General features: G+C 35.2%; 1 protein-coding gene across 1 annotated transcript; it reads right to left on the bottom strand.

Moving 5' to 3' along the window:
• Positions 1-10930: 10930 nt before the first annotated feature.
• Positions 10931-15048, bottom strand: LOC140162392 (uncharacterized). Its single transcript, XM_072185598.1, has 2 exons — positions 13934-15048; positions 10931-11634 (listed from the first exon to the last, which is right to left on the bottom strand). Exons 1-2 carry the CDS (start codon positions 14505-14507, stop codon positions 10934-10936), a joined length of 1275 nt encoding a protein of 424 aa, XP_072041699.1. The 5' UTR covers positions 14508-15048; the 3' UTR covers positions 10931-10933.
• Between the last annotated feature and the right edge of the window lie 8584 nt (positions 15049-23632).

Genomic DNA, 23632 nt, shown 5'->3' with positions numbered 1-23632 from the left:
ATTAATTCCTACGAGAGTTAAAGGGTTCACTGCGTGGACTAAACTAAGCCCTTCTATGCTATATTTCTATCTGGCTTATAAATTATTCTACAATGTTTCTTGAATGTAAATTGTACTATATTACAGTTGATATTTTGAGAGGATTTTTTTTTTATGAAATGGGATATCTGAATAGCATAAAATGCTAAAACATATACGCTTTTAAATTTTCTTATTGAATTTTCAATCAAAAATAATGATTTTCAATCTTTTGCCGATTGCAGTTTAAATAAATCGTTTTCGACTGAATATCTAGTCGAGTGATTTGAATTTTCAAACTTTATTTTATCAATATTAACAAAAGGAGTAATTGTTAATCTTTTTGCACTGTTTATTGTTTGAAGAAAGGGGAAAATCTTTAAAATGCCATTTTAATCTGTTTATGTTGATTCGTAGCACCAACGACTATAGATTGTTTGACGGGAATTCATACTATCAAATCCATTTTTGGTGACATACCTTGTTACAGTTTCATGCTGCTACGCAGCACTTCATCAGACTGGCAACCTTGCTTCTTTTTCTTTCCTGGAGTTGCTGCCGGTGGCGGAGCTAGAAGCTGGTCGAAAATATTCGGTAATAAATAGTTCCCCTCGTCTCTGTTCATGGTGTTTCGCCCTCGTTTCCTGATTCAAACTGCCATACTTCGAGGACTGTTAAATATCAAACGTAAAAATATATATATATTTTTTGTATAACAAGTTTACCTTACAAGTGACTAACTTTGGAATTTAGAGAGAATTTTTTGTATATATATATATATGGTCGTTGTATTTGTCCAAATGGTCTATAGATAAAATTACTTCAAATAATTCTATATTACCGGTAGAAGTACGTGTGTCAACTTCTATACCTGTAGCCCTATCTTCTTCTTTTTTATTTGTGTAAAAATAAAGTTGATAAATTATGATCATAATTGTATCCTTTATTGTGTATAATAAACGGCAACAGTCAATCGAAATCGCAGCCGTATTGTATTTCATTTCAAAATGTCATACCGCATTGGTGGCAATTTGATAATTTGACGAGACGCAAAATGACAGCGTAAAAAGACGTTTATGACGGATCGGTTCAGTGTACCAAATCGTCGTTTACACGGACTCTTACAAGTAATTTCCTTCCCGTCAGAAGCGCAGCACAAATCTCCTACTATTCCGTTATAGTCACTGTTCATAAGACTTATTCATGTTTTCTACACACAATTCTATAAGCATATGCAAGTGCCATAACCCCATAAACGTACATGTAGGGCCTACTTCGTGATCCACAGCCTCATCCCCTCCAACTTACCCCCAAAGCCCAAACAATTGAGATTTTATACCTTTAGAAACATAGTCCAGGACATGACCAGGACTACTTCACGTCTGTTTGTAACTTTCGTGCAGATGTGGCCTTGTGACGACATCGTCCAAGTTGTATGTTCGGATTGTCGACAAAAATGCAAAACACGACAAACGCCCCTTCAATTTTTTAATTTTTTTATATAGACCATTCCTGTCCCTGTCATTGCTAAAAAAGCCTACTTCGAAATGCATTATTTAAATTTTTTTTAAATTTTTGAAATAGCAGAATATATACTTGTGACCATTTTTTTATCAACTCTAGATATAATATTTTTGTTGTACTTTATCATGTCTATATGACCATGATGAGTATTGTCCTCTGGGAACTGATCAGCAATCAATTTGAGACGTCCTGTATAATACCAGCGTGAATTAATTTGACATCGAAGACAATACATCATTTAATCATAATAATTAGCAACATTTCTTCTTTTAAAGGTTCGTCCGATCCCACCGTGTTTTCCTGGCGAGTTCTCGATAGGCCCTATATGTTTTCTCTTTTATAGCCCTATACTACACGTACATAAAGCAATTAAGTTGCCGTTTAATAGATATAACATAATAGATATAAATACTACTTTAGGTAGTACATCATGCTAATCTTCATAATTAGCTGCCTTTGTTTAGAACACGAGAGAAAGGATCTAAACGCCCGAAGCATGTTATTTAATGGACATGACCAGATAATGAGTATAGAAACGGGAAACCTAATAGCTGCAAGCATCGCAAAATCTGGCATATCATTCAAGAAGATCATTGACTTGTTGATGCCAAATAACCATGGCAACGGGACTTGAGCGGCGCAGCGAACCGCTTTAAACGGTTGAAAAAATGTTTCTCTATACTTTTCTTAAATTTGCCTGCATGGATCTGTAATAGACAATTTATTGTTTCCCACAATTTGAATTCCAGAGATCAGATTATCATTTAATATAATTTATACTGCGCCAAAAACGTATCCTTACACATGGAAAAAAAGATTCCAATTTCAAAACTGAACCATATTTGGGTGAATTTTGTTTAAATAGATGCACTATCTAATGCTGTACATTTATGACACCACATTGAATCCAATATGACCGCAAGAAGTAAAGTTACAAGCAATTGAATAGACGAAGGTCCAGTTTTAAAAGTGACAAAAAGATTCCAACAGGCGCAACAAAGAGACAACACAGTTTCTTCAATGAAGCTTTATTCAAAGCAGTTTTTATTTCAGTTTGTACTTCTCTGTACTTTTCATAACTTTCGTTTTATTTGTCAGTTTTTGTTTTGTTCCTTTTGTTTTAAATTATAGGCACGCATAAATTAGCCATTCAACAATCTCAAACCAGATGTCTATAGTCCGTGGATTTTTGAATAGGATAGGATAGGTTGTCACTTTTAAAACTGAAAATGGCAGAAACATTTCCCACTGTTCCAAGACATCAGTGGCGTAGCGTCATAGGGGCACGGGGGGGGCACGTACCCCAATCGATTACAAAATTTAGAAAATCCCATAGGAAAATTGCCAAACAACGGCTTGTGCCCCCCAATCAGAACCGGTGCCCCCCAATCATGGTCGGTACCCCCCCAAATCGGATGACCCACGCTACGCCACGGCAAGACATGAATGCAAAACAAGAAACAACGAGAATGCAAAGAGCGAAGATCATAGCAGACAGGCTGTGGAGCAGAGAGAAAGAACTAGATTTGAAACATAATAAAAACATGACATGCAAAACATACAAAATGATAAGCAAGAAACCGAGTTCAAGAAAAAAATTGAAATAGTCCAATGTTTTGAGCTATCCTGTATGTAGGCCTATATTGTAGAACCTTGAATATATAGTTCTACAAAAAAGTTACGAAAAGGCTAGAAAAATAATTTTAGACCTGGAAATGTTATCTCGAAAGGGCATAAAGAACCGTTTTCAGTCTCAAGTATGTATACCCGTTGTGGGTTATTATATAGGCCAATACAGTACAGCCAAAAGGCCGTTTTGGGATGCACATGCTCCTAGGGCTAGAATTTTCATTGTCGACAATCATCAAATCTCAAGATCCGACGTCGGCAAGTTGTCGACAAAGCAATACATCAATAAAGTCCAATTTAAGTTCAGAGACCACGTTATGCGTCGTTTATTTACATCAAAATATTACTGTCAGTTACACGTAATCACATCGGTAGTACAAAATGGAGTCTATTATTAATCCCCTATCATATCTTGTGCTCAATTATTTATCCCTTTTTTTATTTCATGGTAAATAATTGTGATCTTAAACTTATCTCTAATATTTTTAATGACTAGTCTTTGTCGACAATAGTCCATGCTTGTCGACAATCGGGAAAATTGCTTTATCGACAATATTGTCGACAACAGCCTTGTCGACAACAGCCCTACATGCTTCCATATATATTTTTAATTTTTAACATGATGAATCAACACACTCCCTTTTAATGCTCTGCTTGCTATAGCCATAGGCTTGACACATAAAAAGTCCAAGTTCAAAATATCAAGAGCTATATCTCAAGAACCGCTGAACCAACACTGGGCTTGTTTGTACTCATTTTAATGCATTTTTCATGCTGATTCCAAATATGGTCATGAAAACTTACAATTCTGAAAATGTTTGAATAAAAAAAAATTGAAACTTGTTGTCTGCAGTCGACACCCGCGTGGAGGGTGTTAATAGAACATCACATTAACTACATGTACCCATCCTTGCCCCTGCAAAAAAAAAAACCAAAACAACAAAAACAAAACAAAAAACCACACACACAAGAATATATAGACGGTAGTCTGATAGCAATCTAATTTGTATAATTCTTATAATTCTAGGAAATCATTATACAGACATGTAATTATCATCAGTAATTATTGTATACAATTTTGTTTCTAATCAATAATCATATTCAAGTATAATTATATCTGAGACGATAAGGTATATCGTCTCAATAAGGCCTAATTGCGGGCTTGAATTCGTAACCATCTCCAGTTTCCACACGGTACGGCGGTGTCAACTGCGGACGACCACCAAATTTTCTTTAAAAATTAAAAAAAAAATGACCATATGCTATTGGGAATCAGCACGAAGTGAATAGGCCTACAGACAAGTTCAGTGGTTCGTGATATAGCTCCTGATATTTTGAGAAAATATCTCAAAACTTGGACTTTCTATATATGTTGAAGTCTATGGCCAGAACTCAAGGTATTATTTAAACATTAATCAACATTTCAATGAAACAGTGAATGAATGATATGTGATATATTTCTCACCTGTATGGTTCAAATATTATGACGTAGACGATGTTTGTCATAATTTGTAGCGTTCTGTAAATTGCTTTTATGTCACCGCACATATATATGGTACATTAAAATGAGATCGTAGTCATTTGTTATGTATCACGCAACCTAGAGTCGCAGTGCAAAGACTGCATACAAAATATTTACATTTTAAACACTTCTTAAGGGATGGGGTATGAACGTTTGGACAGTATTTATTGTGGGACATTAGAGCACGTCAGACATATCGAATTGCATTCTGAATACGAAGAATGTCCTTCTGATATCAAATAATTTTGATTTTTTGAAATTCGCAATGTAATACACATTTTATGGCAAATGATTAAAAATTGATATTTTGATATTTAACAGTACTCAAGTAAACTTTATAAATCTGGTGATTTATACTCAAAGTGTATAAAGGTGGGATGAAAAGCCGACGATCAAATTAATATTTTGACCTTTTATATTGAAGATATGGATTTTCCCCAAAACACCAACAAAAATTAGGTCTTTTGGGAAAAAAAATCCATATCTTCAATATGAAAGGTCAAAATTTTCAATTGATCGTCGGCTTTTCCTCCCAGGTACATACACTTTAAGAATATATCATTAGATTTATAAAATTTACTTCGAGGACTGTTATTATATAAAAAATGTAAAAAATATCAAATTTTAATAATTTGTCATAAAATTTGTATTATATGGTGAATTTCAAAATATGAAAATTATTTGATATCAGAAAGATATTCTTGGTATTCAGAATGCAATTCGATATGTCTGATGTGCTCTCATGTCCCACAAAAAATACTGTCGAAACGCTCAAAACGCTCATTCCAGATCCCTTAATCACTTCAATATATTCACATGTAACATAACACGTTTGGCACACTGGTTAAAGTCTTTGCCTTTATAGTGCGAGGTCTCGGGTTCAATTCCCCTCAGGACCAAAAAATATCTCCGCCCTCCCCGTGATTCATCTGATAATGCCGGGCATGCAGATGATCCATGATAAAAAAGACCTCGTTACCAGAATAGTCGACTGCAGATCCGTCGGATAACGCTTTTTCAATGGGAAATGAACTTTGCTGCTTGGATGATGTCACGATGAGGTTAGCATTTATTCCGTATTGAAAAGCGTGTTCCGACGGATCTGCACTCGACCGGCCTCTTACAATCGTTTCTGATCAGGGTAACGCCCGATTGTCGGCGACACTTGCCGGTCCTGTAAAAATACCCCCACCCCCTTCACCAGGTCACTTGTGCCTGGCCAAAGTTTCGTCAGCGTTATCTCCTAGATTTCAGTTGTTAATCCCTATAGATATAAACACTGCTAAGTGTCACAGTTAAGATAAACACTAAATTAAACACACCTACTAAACACATCAACGTAACATAAAATTATAGTTACATAAATTTAAACATTAGTTCTTTATTATCACAAAAGAAAAGCTAAACAGCCGGATTTCTGGTGCCAAAAAGTAAGGATCATTCATGTCACAAACATTAACCTATCGTCAGTTTCTTGAAAATAAAGTACCCATATTATGTCTTGGAAGTGGAGATACAGGGTATATCAAAAAGATTGTTACTCATTAATTTCCAGTGATGGTAATAATGGTCGGACTGTACCTCATCAAAATGCAACATAAGACACACCTATTGTTTAATGTTACAAAAGGGTCATTAAACTCTAAGTGCTGGTCATTTCAAGAACATCCAATGTTGTACAGTGTGTATCAAAATGATTGGTACCCATCAATATCCAGTGAACATAACCAAGACTGCCAAACCAAAATACATCATAACAGCCACCTTATTTGTATAGATTTGCCATGAAAGGCCATTAAACAATAAGTTATAGCCATTTCAAAAAAGATCTAATGTTGAATGTGGAAGAAGCAGGTGTTTTATTAGGCAACAAAAGCTGATGGATACCAATCATTTTGATACACCCTGTATTTGGAAGAAGCTGGCTTTTTAAACAGCGTCAAAACTCTGATGAATACCAATAATTTTGATAAAGGAATATTGTGGTAAATAATGATAATCATAAATCATAAATGAACTAAATAATATTTTGACTTCTATACTGCGAGTTCATATTCTCGTTTTTTCTCAGCATCGCACAAAAGCACAATAGATGTACAGATACATAATACGATATTCATTTTCTATTGTTCATGTCTTTACAGAAAACTTGTTATGGTTTTATTAACATGATTAACCAAATATTAAATTAATAAGTGTCCGCGTGGTGCGGGGGAGGGGCGATTCATTCATCAGTTGTCTTGGTTCGTTCCGCACTAAATTATTTCTTCACACCAAGTAAACACATTTTACTGTAGTATAATATAATAAGCTTTGTTCAAATACACAACAAAAGTGTTATGCTACTTTGCTATGCACAATTATTTTTTGCAAACAGATTGCAAATTAGTCAAAGTTAATTATGACCAAGAATAGGGCCTAATCGTGCATTAGAGAAGTTTTTAAATTGGATGATTTGCTTCGCTAACTAGAACGAGGTGTCTGTATGACGCTTCCAAATAATGGTCTTCTTCTTCCTTTGATATGATATACGTCAGACTTCTTTATAATACAGGCCTAATTGGAACATGTGGACGATTGTTTGAGAACTGTGTTCCAAGAGCGCTACATGTTGAATATATCTCAAGTATACGATGGTGGACTAGACCGGACGAGTGAGACCGGACAGGGAAGTGGCACAAAAGCCTGAATTGGTTTGTTTGCCCTTTCCTCGAGAGACCAAAAACAATCCAGAAATGACTTGCCCCTACCCCATGCAGTTTTTACCTACATTGTCTGACACGTCGTTTTTAGGCCTAACCTTAAGAACAAAGCGAAGTGAACTTAAAGAGACATCAGTGATTTTATGCATAAACATTGATTTTACGCACACATAATTGAACCATATTCATTGGATATTCTCGATTTATTTTTTGGTGTCTTTGTTTGGTCAATTTTGAAACAGGATTATTTTGTTTTGAACATAAGGGCTGGTAACACTAACAAGCTCATCAAAATAGTGAATGTTTGAGTCTTCCAGTTGCAGGGGCGTAGAAAGAGCCACGGGGGCACATGGACAATGAACAGTGCAGGATCCATTTAGCATCTCCTTTATAAGCCCTATCCTTAGTAACCCAAGCTTTTCCTCGGGGCCACGAAACCCTCGGCGATCGGGACCCCATGGACTTGATAAAAATGTGCAAAGGTGGGTGACCGAGCCCTTAAATCAACTTTTATTTTGTATTTTATGTTAAAATTATAGGGATACTTTTATATATATAGGATATACATGAAGCTAAAATAAGAAATATTCTAACACACAGTCGACCATGAATCAGGACAAATCCATTTCATCAACTTGGAAGAGTAAGGAAAAATATCTTGATCATCATTATACACTCCTAAAACAACGGGGTCAAAATTGACCACGCATAACTATGCACCTTATCCCTAAATTGTGATCAAATCTTGACCTTTTTGTGATTAAAATTTGACCACAATTTAGGGGTAAGATGCACAGTTAACTACGTGATGGTCAATTTTGACCACGTTGTTTTAAGAGTGTATCATACTCTCTAAATGTAAAAGAGTGAATTTCCAAAGAGTTGAACGAAGGACCAGGACCCGTTTTTGAATGGACACTTTGATCAATGTTCTGTTGTTTGTTTATTTTGGTCTGTTGACATACACATACCAATTATGTTTCATGAAAATAAAAATACACAGATAACATCAAATTGTTCTTTTCATAATAATTATATTTATTATAGACCATATCTTTACATTACATTAACAAATCATAAAACATATTTTCATAGCATGCTCTATATACGTACGTACACTGGCAGTAACAACATATCAATAATAATGATAAAACATTTAACATTGTAGCACCGTTTCATCAAATTGACTGCAAGGGCCGATTTCTCGAAGCATGGCTAGTGATCAGGCTTCCTAAGCCATCAGACTTAAGCCCAATTAGTCATAATACCAGTGCTTACAATTTCACATCGAACATCACGTAGACACGTGAATCAATAAAATTAATGGATCCACTTGGGCGCTAGCCTGTTGGCTTAACAAGCCTGACCACTAGTCAAGCTTTGAGAAATCGGACCCAAGAGTCATGTCAACATCAAATAAAAACATGAATACAAAACAAAGCAGGATATCTTTCATGTATAATAAGGAATTTAACCGTCATAATTTCAAAAAATATGGTATTCCACTTTGAAATGAAGGATCTCCAATTCTTTCGGAAAGACAGGGAAGGTTATGTATTTCTATAGGGGCCTACACAGAGCACAGAATACTTTTAGTAGTTTGTTGCCGGAAATATACGTAAAATGACAGCACATTAATTGTTTGAAATAAACAATGTAAATTATTGAGCAATCACTTTATACTCGTCAAATGATGTATCGTGAGTTTGGCAAATCTTAATGCTCTGCGTGCTAGCCATGCGCTTCATCAACGGAAAAAGTTCAAGTTTTGAAATATTTTCTCAAAATATCAAGAGCTATCTTAAGAACTACTGAACCAATACTAGGCTTGTTTGTACTTATTTTAATGCAATTTTCATGCTGGTTCCAAATATGGTCATGAAAATTTACATTTCTGAAATTTTTGAATTTTTAAAAATATTTTGAAATATGTCGTCTTCAGTCGACACCCGCGTGAAGAGAGTTAAGGTATAGTTTTTTAGCTGAACAATCATTTGGGTTTGACATCGACCCATAGTTTGGCAAGTAGTTTGCAATAGATTACATTTTAATCCCGTTAATTTATCCTTTTATAAATAATGGTTTAAATTGAAACATTTCTCCACAGCACGTTCTACATTTTTGTAATAAGAAGATTCAATTCGTAGGAGTCCTTCCTTTCTTTCCCTAAATAAAGTTTTTTCCCTAAATAAAGTTTTTGACAACAAACTTGAATCTACATGTCTTTATCAAAGATATAGCATTAGTTCATCCAAATACATTTCTTGACAAATAACATGAACTATTGTCGCAATATAAAATTTTATAATAAATAATTATGATCTTATTCACCACATTTGTAACATTTTTTTATAAATAATCACAAGTTTTAAATACTTTTCACTTTTCTGTAGTTTACAGGGGTCCTTTTTGTCGTTTTCGAGTCAAACTTCTTAATAACGTCTGTGAAAGTCATAAAAAATCCTTGACTTAAAAGTAATTCAATTTTACAAAAAATGGGATCACTCGGGCAAAATTAACCCGTTGGGTATTCCAGTTGAAATATATACACTATGGAATGCATGACCTTAATCATCCATACAGATATTGTAAATGATGTTACCTGAATGGATAACTCCATTTGAAATCTACACCCCCTGTGCGGGAGATTAAAGTCATGTCTTCTATACGGGGTGTAGGGATTTCAACCGGAATAGCACAATTGGATTAGATTTAATTAAGAACTCAACTCTTAATGCATTACATGGCCATGATGTCCCAATAACGCAGATTTGATCTTTTTTTTTAAATAGAAATGTCAAAGAATTGTGAGTATTATTTTAACCAAAATGTACAAATAATGAAAGAATTTGTATATAGTGTTTAGATTGCCTTTGACTAAATACCAATTTGTGTTATTTGTTCGTCAACCATGCTTCTTTCAACAATTCAACAGAAAAGCAACACAATTTCAAAAATATTGAAATTGGATAAAACGAATAAAATTAAAATGACCTTACTTTAAAAGTGGTACAAACTTGATATTATTTAAATAAATAAATTTGGGAAAATCATAAAACTGATTTCTTCTCTTGCAAAACACATGTAATGATCGGTGAACATAAAAACAAAAAGTTATTACAAAATAAACATAAAGCTGAATGCATACTCGATCGATTTGAAGAAACGCACATCGCAGGCATGCGCAGTGTGCAAAAACGGTGTCGATTTTGATCTCTGGGCATGCGTGGGGATTCGCTTTTCGTCAGCGACCGAGTATAAATTCAGCTTAGATCGTATTCACTATTAAACTTGATTAAAAGATTTGAATGTTTTTATGTTTTTACAATTAATTAATCAGTATAGTCTCAATTAATAATGACGGTCGTGATCACGGGTTGTTATAATTGGCATTCATTATTAATGATGAGAAGAGTACTTAGGCTATACAACAAGTTCATTGACAATTGGGCATTTCCCCAGTGGGGATTCATAGTTAAGTATTATACCGGTACTGGTTTCGGACGGTGTTTTTTTGTTGTTGTTGACATGAGTCTTTTTAAGAAGGTGACAGAGAAACCATAGGAGGCTTAACAGGACCTAAAATTTGAGAGTAAGGTGGGGCATGGTAACCCATAGGTCCAGGGTATGTCAGCAGATGCGCTGGGGCATGTAGTCCGGCGCCATCACCCGTTAGCAAACGGGGACCATTCTCATGATACAAAATGGGTACTCGAACCATTCTCTGCGCTTGAGATTTTGCCGCATGGGCCATGTTAGCAGCCTCGAGTTCAGCAGCCATCTGTCTCTTCCATTTATTACGTCTATTCTGAAACCAAATCTTAACTTGGGTCTCTGTAAGATGAAGAGATGCGGCTAAACCGGCTCTTTCCGAGCTTGATAAATATCGCTTCATGTCAAACGTTGATTCGAGTTGGAAAACTTGACTCCGCGAGAATACTGTCCTTGTCTTCTTTTTCCGTCTTCCATTTTTGTCTGGATCGTCTTTGTCGTCTTCTCCGTCGCTACATACGTCGTCTTCAGAGGGATCAACATGGGAGACTTTTAGAGAATCATGCGGTCTTTTGCCAAGTCTGTCTTCGTCATCATCCGACACCGGGGTTTTAGAGCGTGGTGTTTTTGAGGAGGGGGAGTGATTTGAAGACGGAATAGGGTGATGACTTCGTATGGGTACAGAGCTGTTAGCTAGAGGTTGTGAGATTGGTGGTGGCATTGCAAGAGCTGGATGCCGGGCAGCAGCTGTATTAAGATAAAAAAACAGAAAAGAAATGTTTAGGACATAATTCATTGCAATTCAATATGTTCAGTGTAAAATCACTGTGATCATATTCATCTTAGGCTACTCAAACTAAAACATGTTTTTATTGCATTTTAAACATGTAAATAAATAGCGTTTGCTGCACGCATGCATGTACATAACGTTTTGAAATAGAAAGTCAATCTCGTTTTTTGAGAGAGACGGCATTTTCAGATTAAGGAGTTGCATAAGAGTCTCATGCATAAGCACGATAAGCCAATGATAGAAGCCAATAATTTTGTAAAGTTAAAAGCAAACAAGTTTGTTTCATGTACGTGGCCTAAAAACCAAAATTAGAAATAAAGTTTTTTGTTTGATTTAATATAAAATGTGCATGCCTCAAATTCACAAATATCAGTCAAATCAATTCAGATTATATTAAAATTAAATGCGCATGGCTTACATTATATAAAACAAACTTGTGTTTTTTTAATAGCCTAAACTTAAAGATTGAAAGGCTTCGACACGCGAGTCGCCGCTTTCGTAAGTTATACAAGTCATATACGAAAAAGTTGATGCAGCATAATTTAACAAATAGCAAAATTTTAACTTGTGATTAACTGGTTTGTTTGGTTTTGTGGAAAGCTCCAATTTATTTTACAACGAAAACACAACTTATCTTTGTCTGCTTAAAAGTTTCCTTGTACATAAAAAAGTGTGTGGGCAGAAATGGTAAATTCTAAAATGATCATTATTCCTGATAAGTATAAATGATATATCATTATACCCCATATATATCAAATGCAGTATAAGGCTATTGACATTTTTGTGTGGCAATTTTGGGTGCTTTTCCATTAAAACGTCGTTAACGTTTATGATATAATTTCGTGGTTTTCTTTATTATGATGATTATGGGCGCATATGTTCATGCATGGACTTGAAAAAGGACCATAATTGATTGCTGAAATATATCACAGTCTGTTTAGACAATACAAAATGATTGACCTTTAATTTTCGTCTTTTCTATCTATCAAGAATGATTTGTATAGTGGATAATTTTGCAGAGTAAAACGGCCACTATACGAGTGTGAGAAATTATACTGAAAAATAACCATGATAACTACACTTTAATGAAAACAGCGTTTAGATTTTTAACACTTTTTAAAGACTATAAATTGTACCACGTTTCTAAGCATATTTAATTAATAAACACCAATGCCAAATTCGAGGACTTCATGTGTTTAATTCCTAAACAGGAGCTTTCAAATACCCAAACATGTGTAGCTTGTAAAGATGTTTTAAAACGTGTTGCAACTTAATTTAGAAAAATGTTAATTCTAAACGCATAAAGTAAAATTCCGAATATATCATAGCTCATAAAAACGCTATATACGAGAGTATTCTAACGAGTTGTCACGTCCAACTTCTAACATGAAAGACATAACTCTTCAAGAATAAATTTCATATTTTGTTATAGCCTTTGAATTCCATATCATTTGACCATCAAATATCATAAAATAATACAATTGGTAGAATAATTATGTTTATTGTATTAAGATTTTAAAATTGCATTTGTAAATATTCTAGTTAATTTATGGCTTCTTATAGTAATGATGTTATCATGCAAGAACAAAGCTTCCCGCGATATTAAAGACAATTAAGTTTCGTCCTATGATATATGCGTGTAAATAAACGTGACGGTGATGATGTTTCAATTTTCATGTACTTTTCGTCTATAAGGAGAATTACGTGAAAATATCATGCATCCATGTTTTGTCCATGGACATAACTCAAACATTCAATCGACGAAGCAGGTGTTTGGATGAAGGTAAATTACGTTTGTTTACGACACATGTACAGTTTACACATACTAGTAGCCTATACATTATATAAAAAAGTTACATTGCAGCCAACATGTTGACCAAATTAAAACCATACAAAATTGCATATAAACCTGTTTATTTGCACAAGTGCCTGTGATATTATAGAAAATAGCTGTTTAACTTGTTTCCTTATTCTTTTGAATATAGGTAACGGAATTAATTAAGCCCTTTTTTTAAATACATTGCATGCATTAAGGGGACTTGCTCGAGAACCATACATGCACACGCGTTTCAAATATTTTGCTATCAGCAGTAGATAGCAGTACCGGCGCGATGTACAACTATCCGTCCAACACACTTACGGAGTACTACTATATCTTTCAACTGGTAAGAAACACATTTACTGTGTTAGACTAAGAACAAAGTCTGCTTGCATATTAAAATAAGAAATAAATCAAAAAGTTAAAACAATACTAACCTTCATAAGCGTAATGAAGATAAGGACTGGCTGCTTGAATCCATGGGTACCAATGTGGAGTTGGCGTAAATGGCGCAAAACTATAATCAGGTCTACCGTGAATCCCGGGCGATGTCAGCGGGCTCTTTTCGCCAGTTCTCAACACTGAAACTTCTGCATGGGTTGGGCTGTAACTAATCCTTTTCATTGGAGGCGAATCATCGTCTCTGTCGCCAGGTAAGTCTCTTTTTGAGGTGGTTGCTGGTGGGGAGGGGGTTCTGGATTTCTTTGATGAAGTCTCGGATGATAAAATACTATCAATACTGAATGAGCCGCGAGATGTGCGATGAGTTGTAATCGGAGGGGTAGTGCGATTTTCTACAGCCGCTGCCGGGTCTCTTGGAGGGGTGCGACGTGGGTCGGTTGTTTCAATTGCACGATGTGGTGAAGATAGGTCTTCAGGGCTTCCTCTGTGTTCAGGCGGCATGTCTAAACTGCTACCCCACCGGGTTGGTGCGGGTGGGTCCTCGTGAGAGGGAGAGGGTCGCGAGTCAGCTGATAGAGGGGACCTCTGTGGGTTTGTAATCTGATGCATCTGGATCAATTTGCCGATGACTTCTGCTCAGCGTTGGTTAATTTTTACCAAAAAAGTACAAAATTGAATTGAAGTTGAGAGTGTTCGATGAGATGGTAGAAAGAAATGTTGATGCAAAAATGTTACTTCCGATAGTTGCAGTACAGAGATAATTTCTCAATACTGACGACAATTTAAAATCTGCCCAGTTCAGGTGCGGCGTTAGTAGAGATCTCCAGACAAAATCAACATCGATGACAATATTTTGAAGAGAAAATTATCTTCAAGTTCACTCATGTAAAAACCAAACGATAAAGTTAACAACCCCCAGGTGACGATTCCGTTCTGCTTCAAAGTCCAGATTAACACTGTGCTACTGGTATATAAGTCATTGTCACAATCCACTGTGTATAGGATATTAATGACCAATCTGCTCCGCGTCAAAAGCCTTAATGAAACCAAGTCATTGTTGCACGCTTATTTGTAAAAGATGATAGTTCGGTGATAGCTTTTTGTTTAGTGCACTTGTGCACTGCGCATTTATCAGGAGTCTATGCGTGCAATCAAGATTTCAATTCACAAAGTGGTGACATGACAGTCTGGTTCTGGTATACAGATAGGTGGTTCACCAGGATGAAACCATTGATCAAACCCCTATACCAATGCACCCATCCAGAACTTGCGTTGAGCCCGTATGGCGCCGTGTTGCGATTTTGGGATAATAGTACTTAAATTGCTAACACACTGGATAATGAAGGGTTTTGTTGGTGTTTAAGAAGTCATATGCATAAAAAATAATAATTAAGCAGACATTTTAATGGTTACATTAAGAAACGTTTAAACAGTATTAGGAATGTTTGTACTCGTTTGTGAATTTTATTGTCGATTTCAAAAATGATGGCAAGAGTTTAAAATTCATTATCAAATGTTTGCATATTTCATGTATTTTGAAAAACAAAACAAAACAAAACAAACAAAAACCACTTCATATAGATCAAGCTGTCGTGTCGAACAGACCACTGCGCAGAGAAAGGGTTAATATTCTATTGAAATGGTTAAATTGCTCGACAAGTGGAGACGACTCAACGATTGGTTGAGAACAAAAGAAGGTAAGATTGAGTAATGAGTAGAGCTCCTCCCTCTTGTTGCTAATAAGACAATGGGTATATGATATGGGGATCAGTATAGCCAATTGATGATGGATTGGATGGCTGGGTGGTGGCGAGTATTGCCCATGCCTAGTTCACCGGACTACCATTATTGGGGTCATTTTGTGGATAACAAGTTGCTCGTGACTAAACTAAAGATTTGAACTAATTTATTCGCAGTTCAAGTCAGTTTTGGACAGGTTAAATGGTCTACATTAATCTGCTATCTACTGAAGATAGCTATGTTGATCGGCTATGTGCTGAAGATAGCTATATATTAATCTACTACTATCTGTTGAAGATAGCTATTGGTTTATATCTACTGATACTGAAGATAGCTATATTGATCTGCTATCGCTGTCTGTATACAGTAGGGTTGGTGTATAGGCATACACTGTAAAAACCAACCATGTCCCCTTCTTTGACCAAGGAGTCTGCCCACTGTTATAACATGCATGTGACATAGGCAAGTGCGATGGCAGGCGCTATATATTTGTACAGGTTTCGCTATTTCATTTCAAAAACTGCAGTGTATTTCTTATAGTAAATGAGTCAAGTAAGACAATAATCGCATTCATATTTCCATAGGTCTTGTTTTGCGGTTGTTGAGTTAAGGCTAAAATTGATCAAAAACAAAAGTTTTGGACGTTTTCCTCGTCACAAGAAAATGCGAATATCAAAAATTATATCGAATGCCAAACCAACAGAATGCACCAGAAAATGATCAGATAAATGCATGTGTGCTAAAGAACTGGACAAATGGCAACTTAGGTGATACCTCTCTGCTCATGATTTTTTTTCATTAACTTAGGCCTAGCCTATGCATGTGTCATGTGTTCGGGGTTCACCGCTCAGTCCGACACGCCGCTAGTCCGACAACACAAATTCTCTATACTTAGAGGTGCGTCAGTCCGAAAATGAAAACCCCTGCAACAGTCCGACACGCCGCTAGTCCGAATCCGAAATACACTGCGCTAGTCCGAATTTGGAAAACACTTCTTCAGTCCGACACTGCGCTAGTCCGAAACTGAAAACCGTGGCGCTAGTCCGAAACTGAAAACTACAGCGCTAGTCCGAATCTGAAAAAACACTGCGCTAGTCCGAATCTGAAAACCACTGCGCTATAACCGAATAATCAGACTAGCGCAGTGTTTCACTCAATTCAAATTCGGACTAGCGCAGTGTTTTTCAAATTCGGACCGTGGTTTTCAGTGTTTCAGTGAAGGAGTGTTTTCCAGATTCGGACTAGCGCAGTGGTTTTCAATTTCGGAGGGGAGAGCGTGGCGCAATGGTTAGGGTACTTGCCTTTAGTGAATGAAGTCCCGGGTTCGATTCCCGGCGGTGGCGATTTGCTGGGATATTGACTTGGAAAAAAAGTCTGAAATTAATTGGCAACTTCTGTAGATTAAATTCAGACTTCAGCTCTCCCGTGGTTCATTTAGAATTGGGTAAATGAATCATGAAAGTACTCCGTCCTTCGGAGGGACGTTAAGCCGTCGGTCCCGTGTGCTTAGAGAGCCATACCTGTTACATGTATCTCGCAGCCAGTTTCGAAAAGAGTAGGGTGTTAACCCCTGACTGTTCCCAACCCGTCCCGGTGTTCAAATGGACCCCAATGGAAATAAGCTTCAATAGAGGCTTTCTTGGGTTATCCGCAGGGTTGTCAAAAAACCCGAACAAATCAAACAAACTAGCGCATCGGACTAGCGGCGTGTCGGACTGGCAGAGCTAGAGTGTATTTTAGATTCGGACTTGCGGCGTGTCGGACTGGTGCAGTGCATTTTAGATTCGGACTAGCGGCGTGTCGGACTAGCGGAGTGTCGGACTAGCGGCGTGTCGGACTAACGTCCTGTACCCTCAAACGGCAAGGCCTGTAAAATTAGTCTGTATTATGCTCGTCCTTTTTATATGATTGATAGACATAGTGAACAAGATGTTCGTACGTTTGAATGAAAATTAACCGGGAACCATCCAATAAGAATTAACATGCGACATCAATCTAAGCAGAAAAACATTTTGTTTCAATTTAGATAAATGATATAGACTTTACCAAACATATATTACGAAAACTGTAATGACGGTAATTTCGATTATATTGCGTATTTTAAGATAATGGATTATTAATCGCTCGTCCTAATCTGATTATTTTATTATTTTTTGATGGTATAAAATGAATAGAAATTGGGCAATAACACTAATGATTTGAATTAGTGTACATTATGACATCATATTTAAGCGGTTCTATCTGCTAATGGGAAATTAAAGAGGCATTTCGTGATCCACAGCCTCATCCCCCACTTTTCCCAAAAAAAAGTTGAGATTTTTACACCACTGGATACCTCTGGCTACATAATGTTTATGTACCAAATATTTCTTGCAGATTAATTCGTTTAGCAAAAATATTGCCAAAAATCTGGTGCACCAGAACGAAATTACAACACATTGTCTATGGAGCAGTGTAATACACATAATCATGCATAACTCGCAAACGCAAAATCGGAATCAACTGAAATTTTGGAAATAAGCTTTTTCGTGGATATCTACTGAAAATGTCATAAAAAGAGGATGCTAGGATCACGAAATCCTCCTTTAATGCAAACCAGAAAAAGTATGCCATGTATTACTCTCTTTAATTTCCCAATGCACGCATATATATTTTTGACAAGAATCTATTCATTTTTTAAAATTGATTAACAAATTTGATGAGTTCTCGTCATTTTGATGTAAATATTCGATTCATAAAATAAAATAAAAGACAATTACAATAAAAAACTGGGTCAAACAAATTATAGCTAAAAAAAAAGGAGTTCCAGAAAAACAGATATATAGGGTACGGTATATCAGTATATTCTTATTGGCTACAAATTAAACTACTAGTACTAGTTAATTGTCTGATTTTATAGATAGATAAATGCCAAATAATATATCATTTAATAATTAGGCTTATTGTTATAATTATTTTCAAGTCAGGTAAACAGATGTTCATGAAGCCTTAATAAACGTAATTAAACTGGTTAAATGACGGCAATAATTATAATGTACATAATAATTGATGCAAGGCCTATAAGAAACTTGCATACATTAAACAGAACAGAGAACTTGAAGTCAACATTTCAATTTTTATCACGGAAATTGATATTGACTGAAAATCTTATGTGTCATAATTCTCAATTTAAATGTATGATCTTATTTCTTTATTATGGTTATAAATTAGATCATTTATATTTAATTATATAGAGGATATTAGCATTCGGCTTTTCTTTCTTTCTTTCTTTCTTTCTTTCTTTCTTTCTTTCTTTCTTTCTTTCTTTCTTTCTTTCTTTCTTTCTTTCTTTCTTTCTTTCTTTCTTTCTTTCTTTCTTTCTTTCTTTCTTTCTTTCTTTCTTTCTTTCTTTCTTTCTTTCTTTCTTTCTTTCTTTCTTTCTTTCTTTTCGTCTCTTTCAGTCCTCGGAAGTAAGTAACGTACGCAATCTTATTAATCTATGATAGCTCATTAGGCTTACCCCACCATGTTCACTATCTATTAATATATAGCTATGCACTCCCTTTTGAAGGGATTTTTGTTAAGTCCCAGATACTGCAAGTGGGGGACGGAGTGGGAGAAAAAAGAAAATGTAAAAACGTTACTCCTGAGGAAGAAATCACTTCCCTGCATGTGTAGTCATTATACCATCGATTTAGTCCAGCTAGACAGATGGGATATTCCTTATGTGGCTGAAAAGGCATTATATTTAGGATTATTTTTAATATTTCGATTTGGAGACATTTTCTTAATTACTTTAGAATTGCATTTAAAATGTCATCCACGATTTTCTTTTTAAATATAAACCTATTAATCATGTTTATCAAAGAATATCTATTATTCCAAGCACTATCCCAGTTAAATTTTCTATAATAATTGAGGTCGATCAAAAAGAGATGAAACTACTGAAACCTCCACGGTCTACTCAACAGAGATTGATCAGAAGGCTTCCCGGGATGCATTTCACGAAAACTAATCTGTCACGTGTCAAAAGCCAGAAACCGAAGAGCAACCAACTGAAGCTTACTGAAGAGATTCTTGTGAAGATAGAATTACATCATGATTACATGAAGTAGATGGCATTATTAATTGATACGGAATCTTTATCGTGTTTAAACGCTTTTTAAAAGTTTAAACAACGCTACTGAACAACAATTGCTTACAATATTTAAACAGGTTGTTTTATATTTCGTGATCCACAGCCTCATCCCCGCACTCTTCTAAAAAAAGTTGAGATTTTTATGCCATCGGCAACCTCTGGCTACACATAATGTTTATCATGTTTACGTGCCAAAAAATAATTCTTACAGATTCATTCCCTTGGCAAAATAGATCGTCGAAGCCTTGTATTTTTTTTAAATTTCAGCCAAAATCAATCCACTTCGGCCACAAAACGGCTGTTTATGGCATACAGCTAAAAAGCCTCAAAACTTGATCTGATCTGGGTGTGTCGGGCACGTAGTACAGGGTTTGTGTTTTCGTCGCCTAAGTCATGTAAGTGCACAATTTCAATGAATATTTGCAAAGCTCTGTGGGTAATACTTATTTCTTGGTCTATGTTAACAATACAACCAAGTTACGGATACTCACTGGCGACACGTTATTTCATTATAGCATTTACATACACAAGAGGTTTATCTATTTGTTGGTTTTCTACCACAAAGGACATAATGAGTTTGAAGAGGATTTATCTATAATAGAATACCTTTAAATCACTTAAAAACATAATAACTAGATTCAACTTTGTTTTCTTTTCTTGTCTTTTTAATAGCTAACCCAGTATTGAATAGCGTAAAATCATCGTTTTGTGTACGCGGTTTTGTCGGGGTAGTCGCAGCCAGTTAGTCGCGTAGGTGATAAATTGAGGGCGGGCAGATCGTTATAACATCGATTATGCTATTTGGTTCTTACATTGTAGAAATAATGATAGGCAATTTATTTTTTGACCACACAAGAAATATAGGACTATATTGATAGGTCAATAATCATCCTTGATGGTCAAATAAGTAATGTGTACACCACTTATCATATTAAATCTCGCTATGTTATATTAGTATATGCCATGGCTTTATTAATTTAGCTTCTACGACCGTTGAATGATTTGAATCCAAATAAAAATAAAATAATTACTCAATATACCAAGATGCAAACATATATCAAGCCATATTTATTAAAATATGTCAAACTTGAGATTAAATCAAAAGTTGTACTTTTATGTTCTAATTAATGAAAGTTCGGCGCTAGTTTTAATGTAATGGAAAGCGCGGCGCTCTTAACGAAAGCGCCTTGTGTATATTTATACAACTTTTGAATTTACATCTTCCTTGGGTTTTTGGATCATCGTGTCTTTATTTCTTGAACGATTGCAACGAATGAGTCCGAGCTAAAAGATGCAGCTATTGGCATATAGTTCCAATTATGACATTGTCTTTACCATAGTAGTAGTATCGACGTAATTCCCTCCTTTCTACAGGAGCACCATCCGAGTAACGGATGTATAAAGTCTCTAAAAGTGTGTATAAAGTCACAAATTAGTCTGATAGTCATTAGTCTCATGCGCACTGCATATTGTATTAAAGATTAATATGTAATTGTATTAAGGGTATACGAGGTATTGTTGGTCGAAGCAGCCAAAAAAAAATCGATTCTCATTATCTGAATCAATACCCGTATATTATTGAAAAATAACACTTGCAAAAGTTCATTCTACAAATCATATACTTTGAAACCTGCTTAATTTATTGTTGTTAATGAGTTATGTACGTTTTACAAAAGTGTTAACTTAATTTTCATTATCTGAATCAATTGAAAAATAACACTTTGGTGTTTTGCAAAAGTTCATTCTGCAAATCATATACTTTGAAACTTGCTTAATTTATTGTTGTTAATGAGTTATGTACGTTTTACAAAAGTGTTGTTGTTTCAGCCCTCTTTACAACATAACTCAAGAACCACAGGACCTACAAAAGTATATCTGTGCTATTTGAATTCTTCTACACGCTCGCTATGAATTGAGCAATGCAATTTTTGCTAAAGCTCACCACCATTCGCAAGATGATGTGAACTAATTTTTTTTGCTGCTTCGACCAACAATACATCGTATACCTTTAATATAAATGAATATGGTCCGAGCAAGCAACACAGAAACGTTATAAACGTGTTTTGGTTCTGGTCAAAACGTTTTAATAACATCGGGTCATATAAAGGTCATTACCACGTTCTTAAAACACTTGATAATTATGATAAGCCTAATAGGTGAAAATGTTATTGCAACAATGATTATTGGCAAACGTTTATGCAATATTTTTGTCAATAATAAATGCATTTTAGAATATTTTACTGCAATACCCAGAGAAGTTGGTTACTCCTGCATGTAATTATACACGAAATTGGGGTTAGGGTTATAGGTTAAGGGGGTACTACACCCCTTGCCAATTTTGTGCCTATTTTTGCATTTTTCTCAAAAATGATAGCGCATTGGTGACAAGTAATATATGTATATTATAGGGGCAAGGACTACAACTACTGTACTGAAAATTCAGCAACTCAAAGCAAGTTATTGATTTATTGATCAAATATTGGTTTCCCCTCATTTTTGACTGTAACTCCACAACTGTTGTCTGTGTTGAAATAAAATTTCCAGTGCAGTAGTTGTAGTCCTTGCCCCTATAATATACATGTCTTACTTGTCACCAATGCGCTATAATTTGTGAGAAAAATGCAAAAATAGGCACAAAACTGGGCAGGGGTGTAGTACCCCCTTAAGGTTAGGGTTAGTTTAGGGTTAGGATTAGGGTTAGGATTATGATTATGCTTCGGTTTAGGGTTAGGGTTAGGGTTAGGGTTAGGGTTAGGGTTAGGGTTAGGGTTAGGGTTAGGGTTAGGGTTAGGGTTAGGGTTAGCTTACACGAAATAATTACATGACGGATCTACCGTTGCTCATCTTCTTGGACAAACCTGACTGACGTTTTCTGTAATGCGATGCACGGAATCAAAATTTGCCATCAGGATATTCATAGATAGTAACAAATAGGTTTAACTTTCCAACCCACACATTTCCCTAAATCATGTAAGTTATTTGTCACTTAAAAATTCAAAGAAATCAGTTATATAATTGTGTACGATTCCAGTGTTCTAAAAGAGCAATCAAAACGTTTGAATGCTTTCTCAGCAGGTGAGAAGACGAATCGAAAAAACGTTGGATTTTCAGTGCCGTTATGTCTGCGAAACTCTTGGCATTTATTACTGACTATTGTCTCCTTGAATCGACTGCCTATTCGAGGTAAAATTACTACAATTTTTACCTGCTGCGAGGAAGAATTTGAGAAATGTTTTTATCGGGAATTGGGTCGATTTCAAGGCGACTGAATCAGTAGGGATTCCTGTTTGTGTGGTAGGATCCGAATATGAAATAAACAAGTTATAAACAAAGCAATAATAGGTATAATAATAATAATAATAATAATGATAGTAATAATAATAACACTAATAATAATAATAATAATACTAACAATAATAATAATAATAATAATAATAATAATAATAATAATAATAATAATAACACTACTAATAATAACACTAATAATAATAATAATAATAATAATAAAAATAATACTAATACTAATACTAATACTAATACTAATACTAATACTAATAATAATAATGACACTTGCACACTATTTTAAAACGTTTTCACAATATGTGATTTTTAACCAAATTCCGTTAAAAATGTTCACGCTTTAAGGGGGTACTACACCCCTGCCCAAATTTTTGCCTATTTTTTCATTTTTCTCAAAAATTATAGCGCATTGGTGACAAGTAAGATATGTATATTATAGGGGCAAGGACTACAACTACTGCACTGGAAATTTTATTTCAACAAAGACAACAGTTGTGGAGTTACAGTCAAAAATGAGGGAAAACCAATTGATAAATAAATCAATAACTACTTGCCTTGAGTTGCTGAATTTTCAGTG

This window comes from Amphiura filiformis, chromosome 10 (assembly GCF_039555335.1).
Source record: "Amphiura filiformis chromosome 10, Afil_fr2py, whole genome shotgun sequence".
In the NCBI taxonomy this organism is placed as follows: Eukaryota; Metazoa; Echinodermata; class Ophiuroidea; order Amphilepidida; family Amphiuridae; genus Amphiura; species Amphiura filiformis.
The sequence above is the reverse complement of the archived record's forward strand: the minus strand, read 5'-3'. Positions and strand labels throughout refer to the sequence as shown.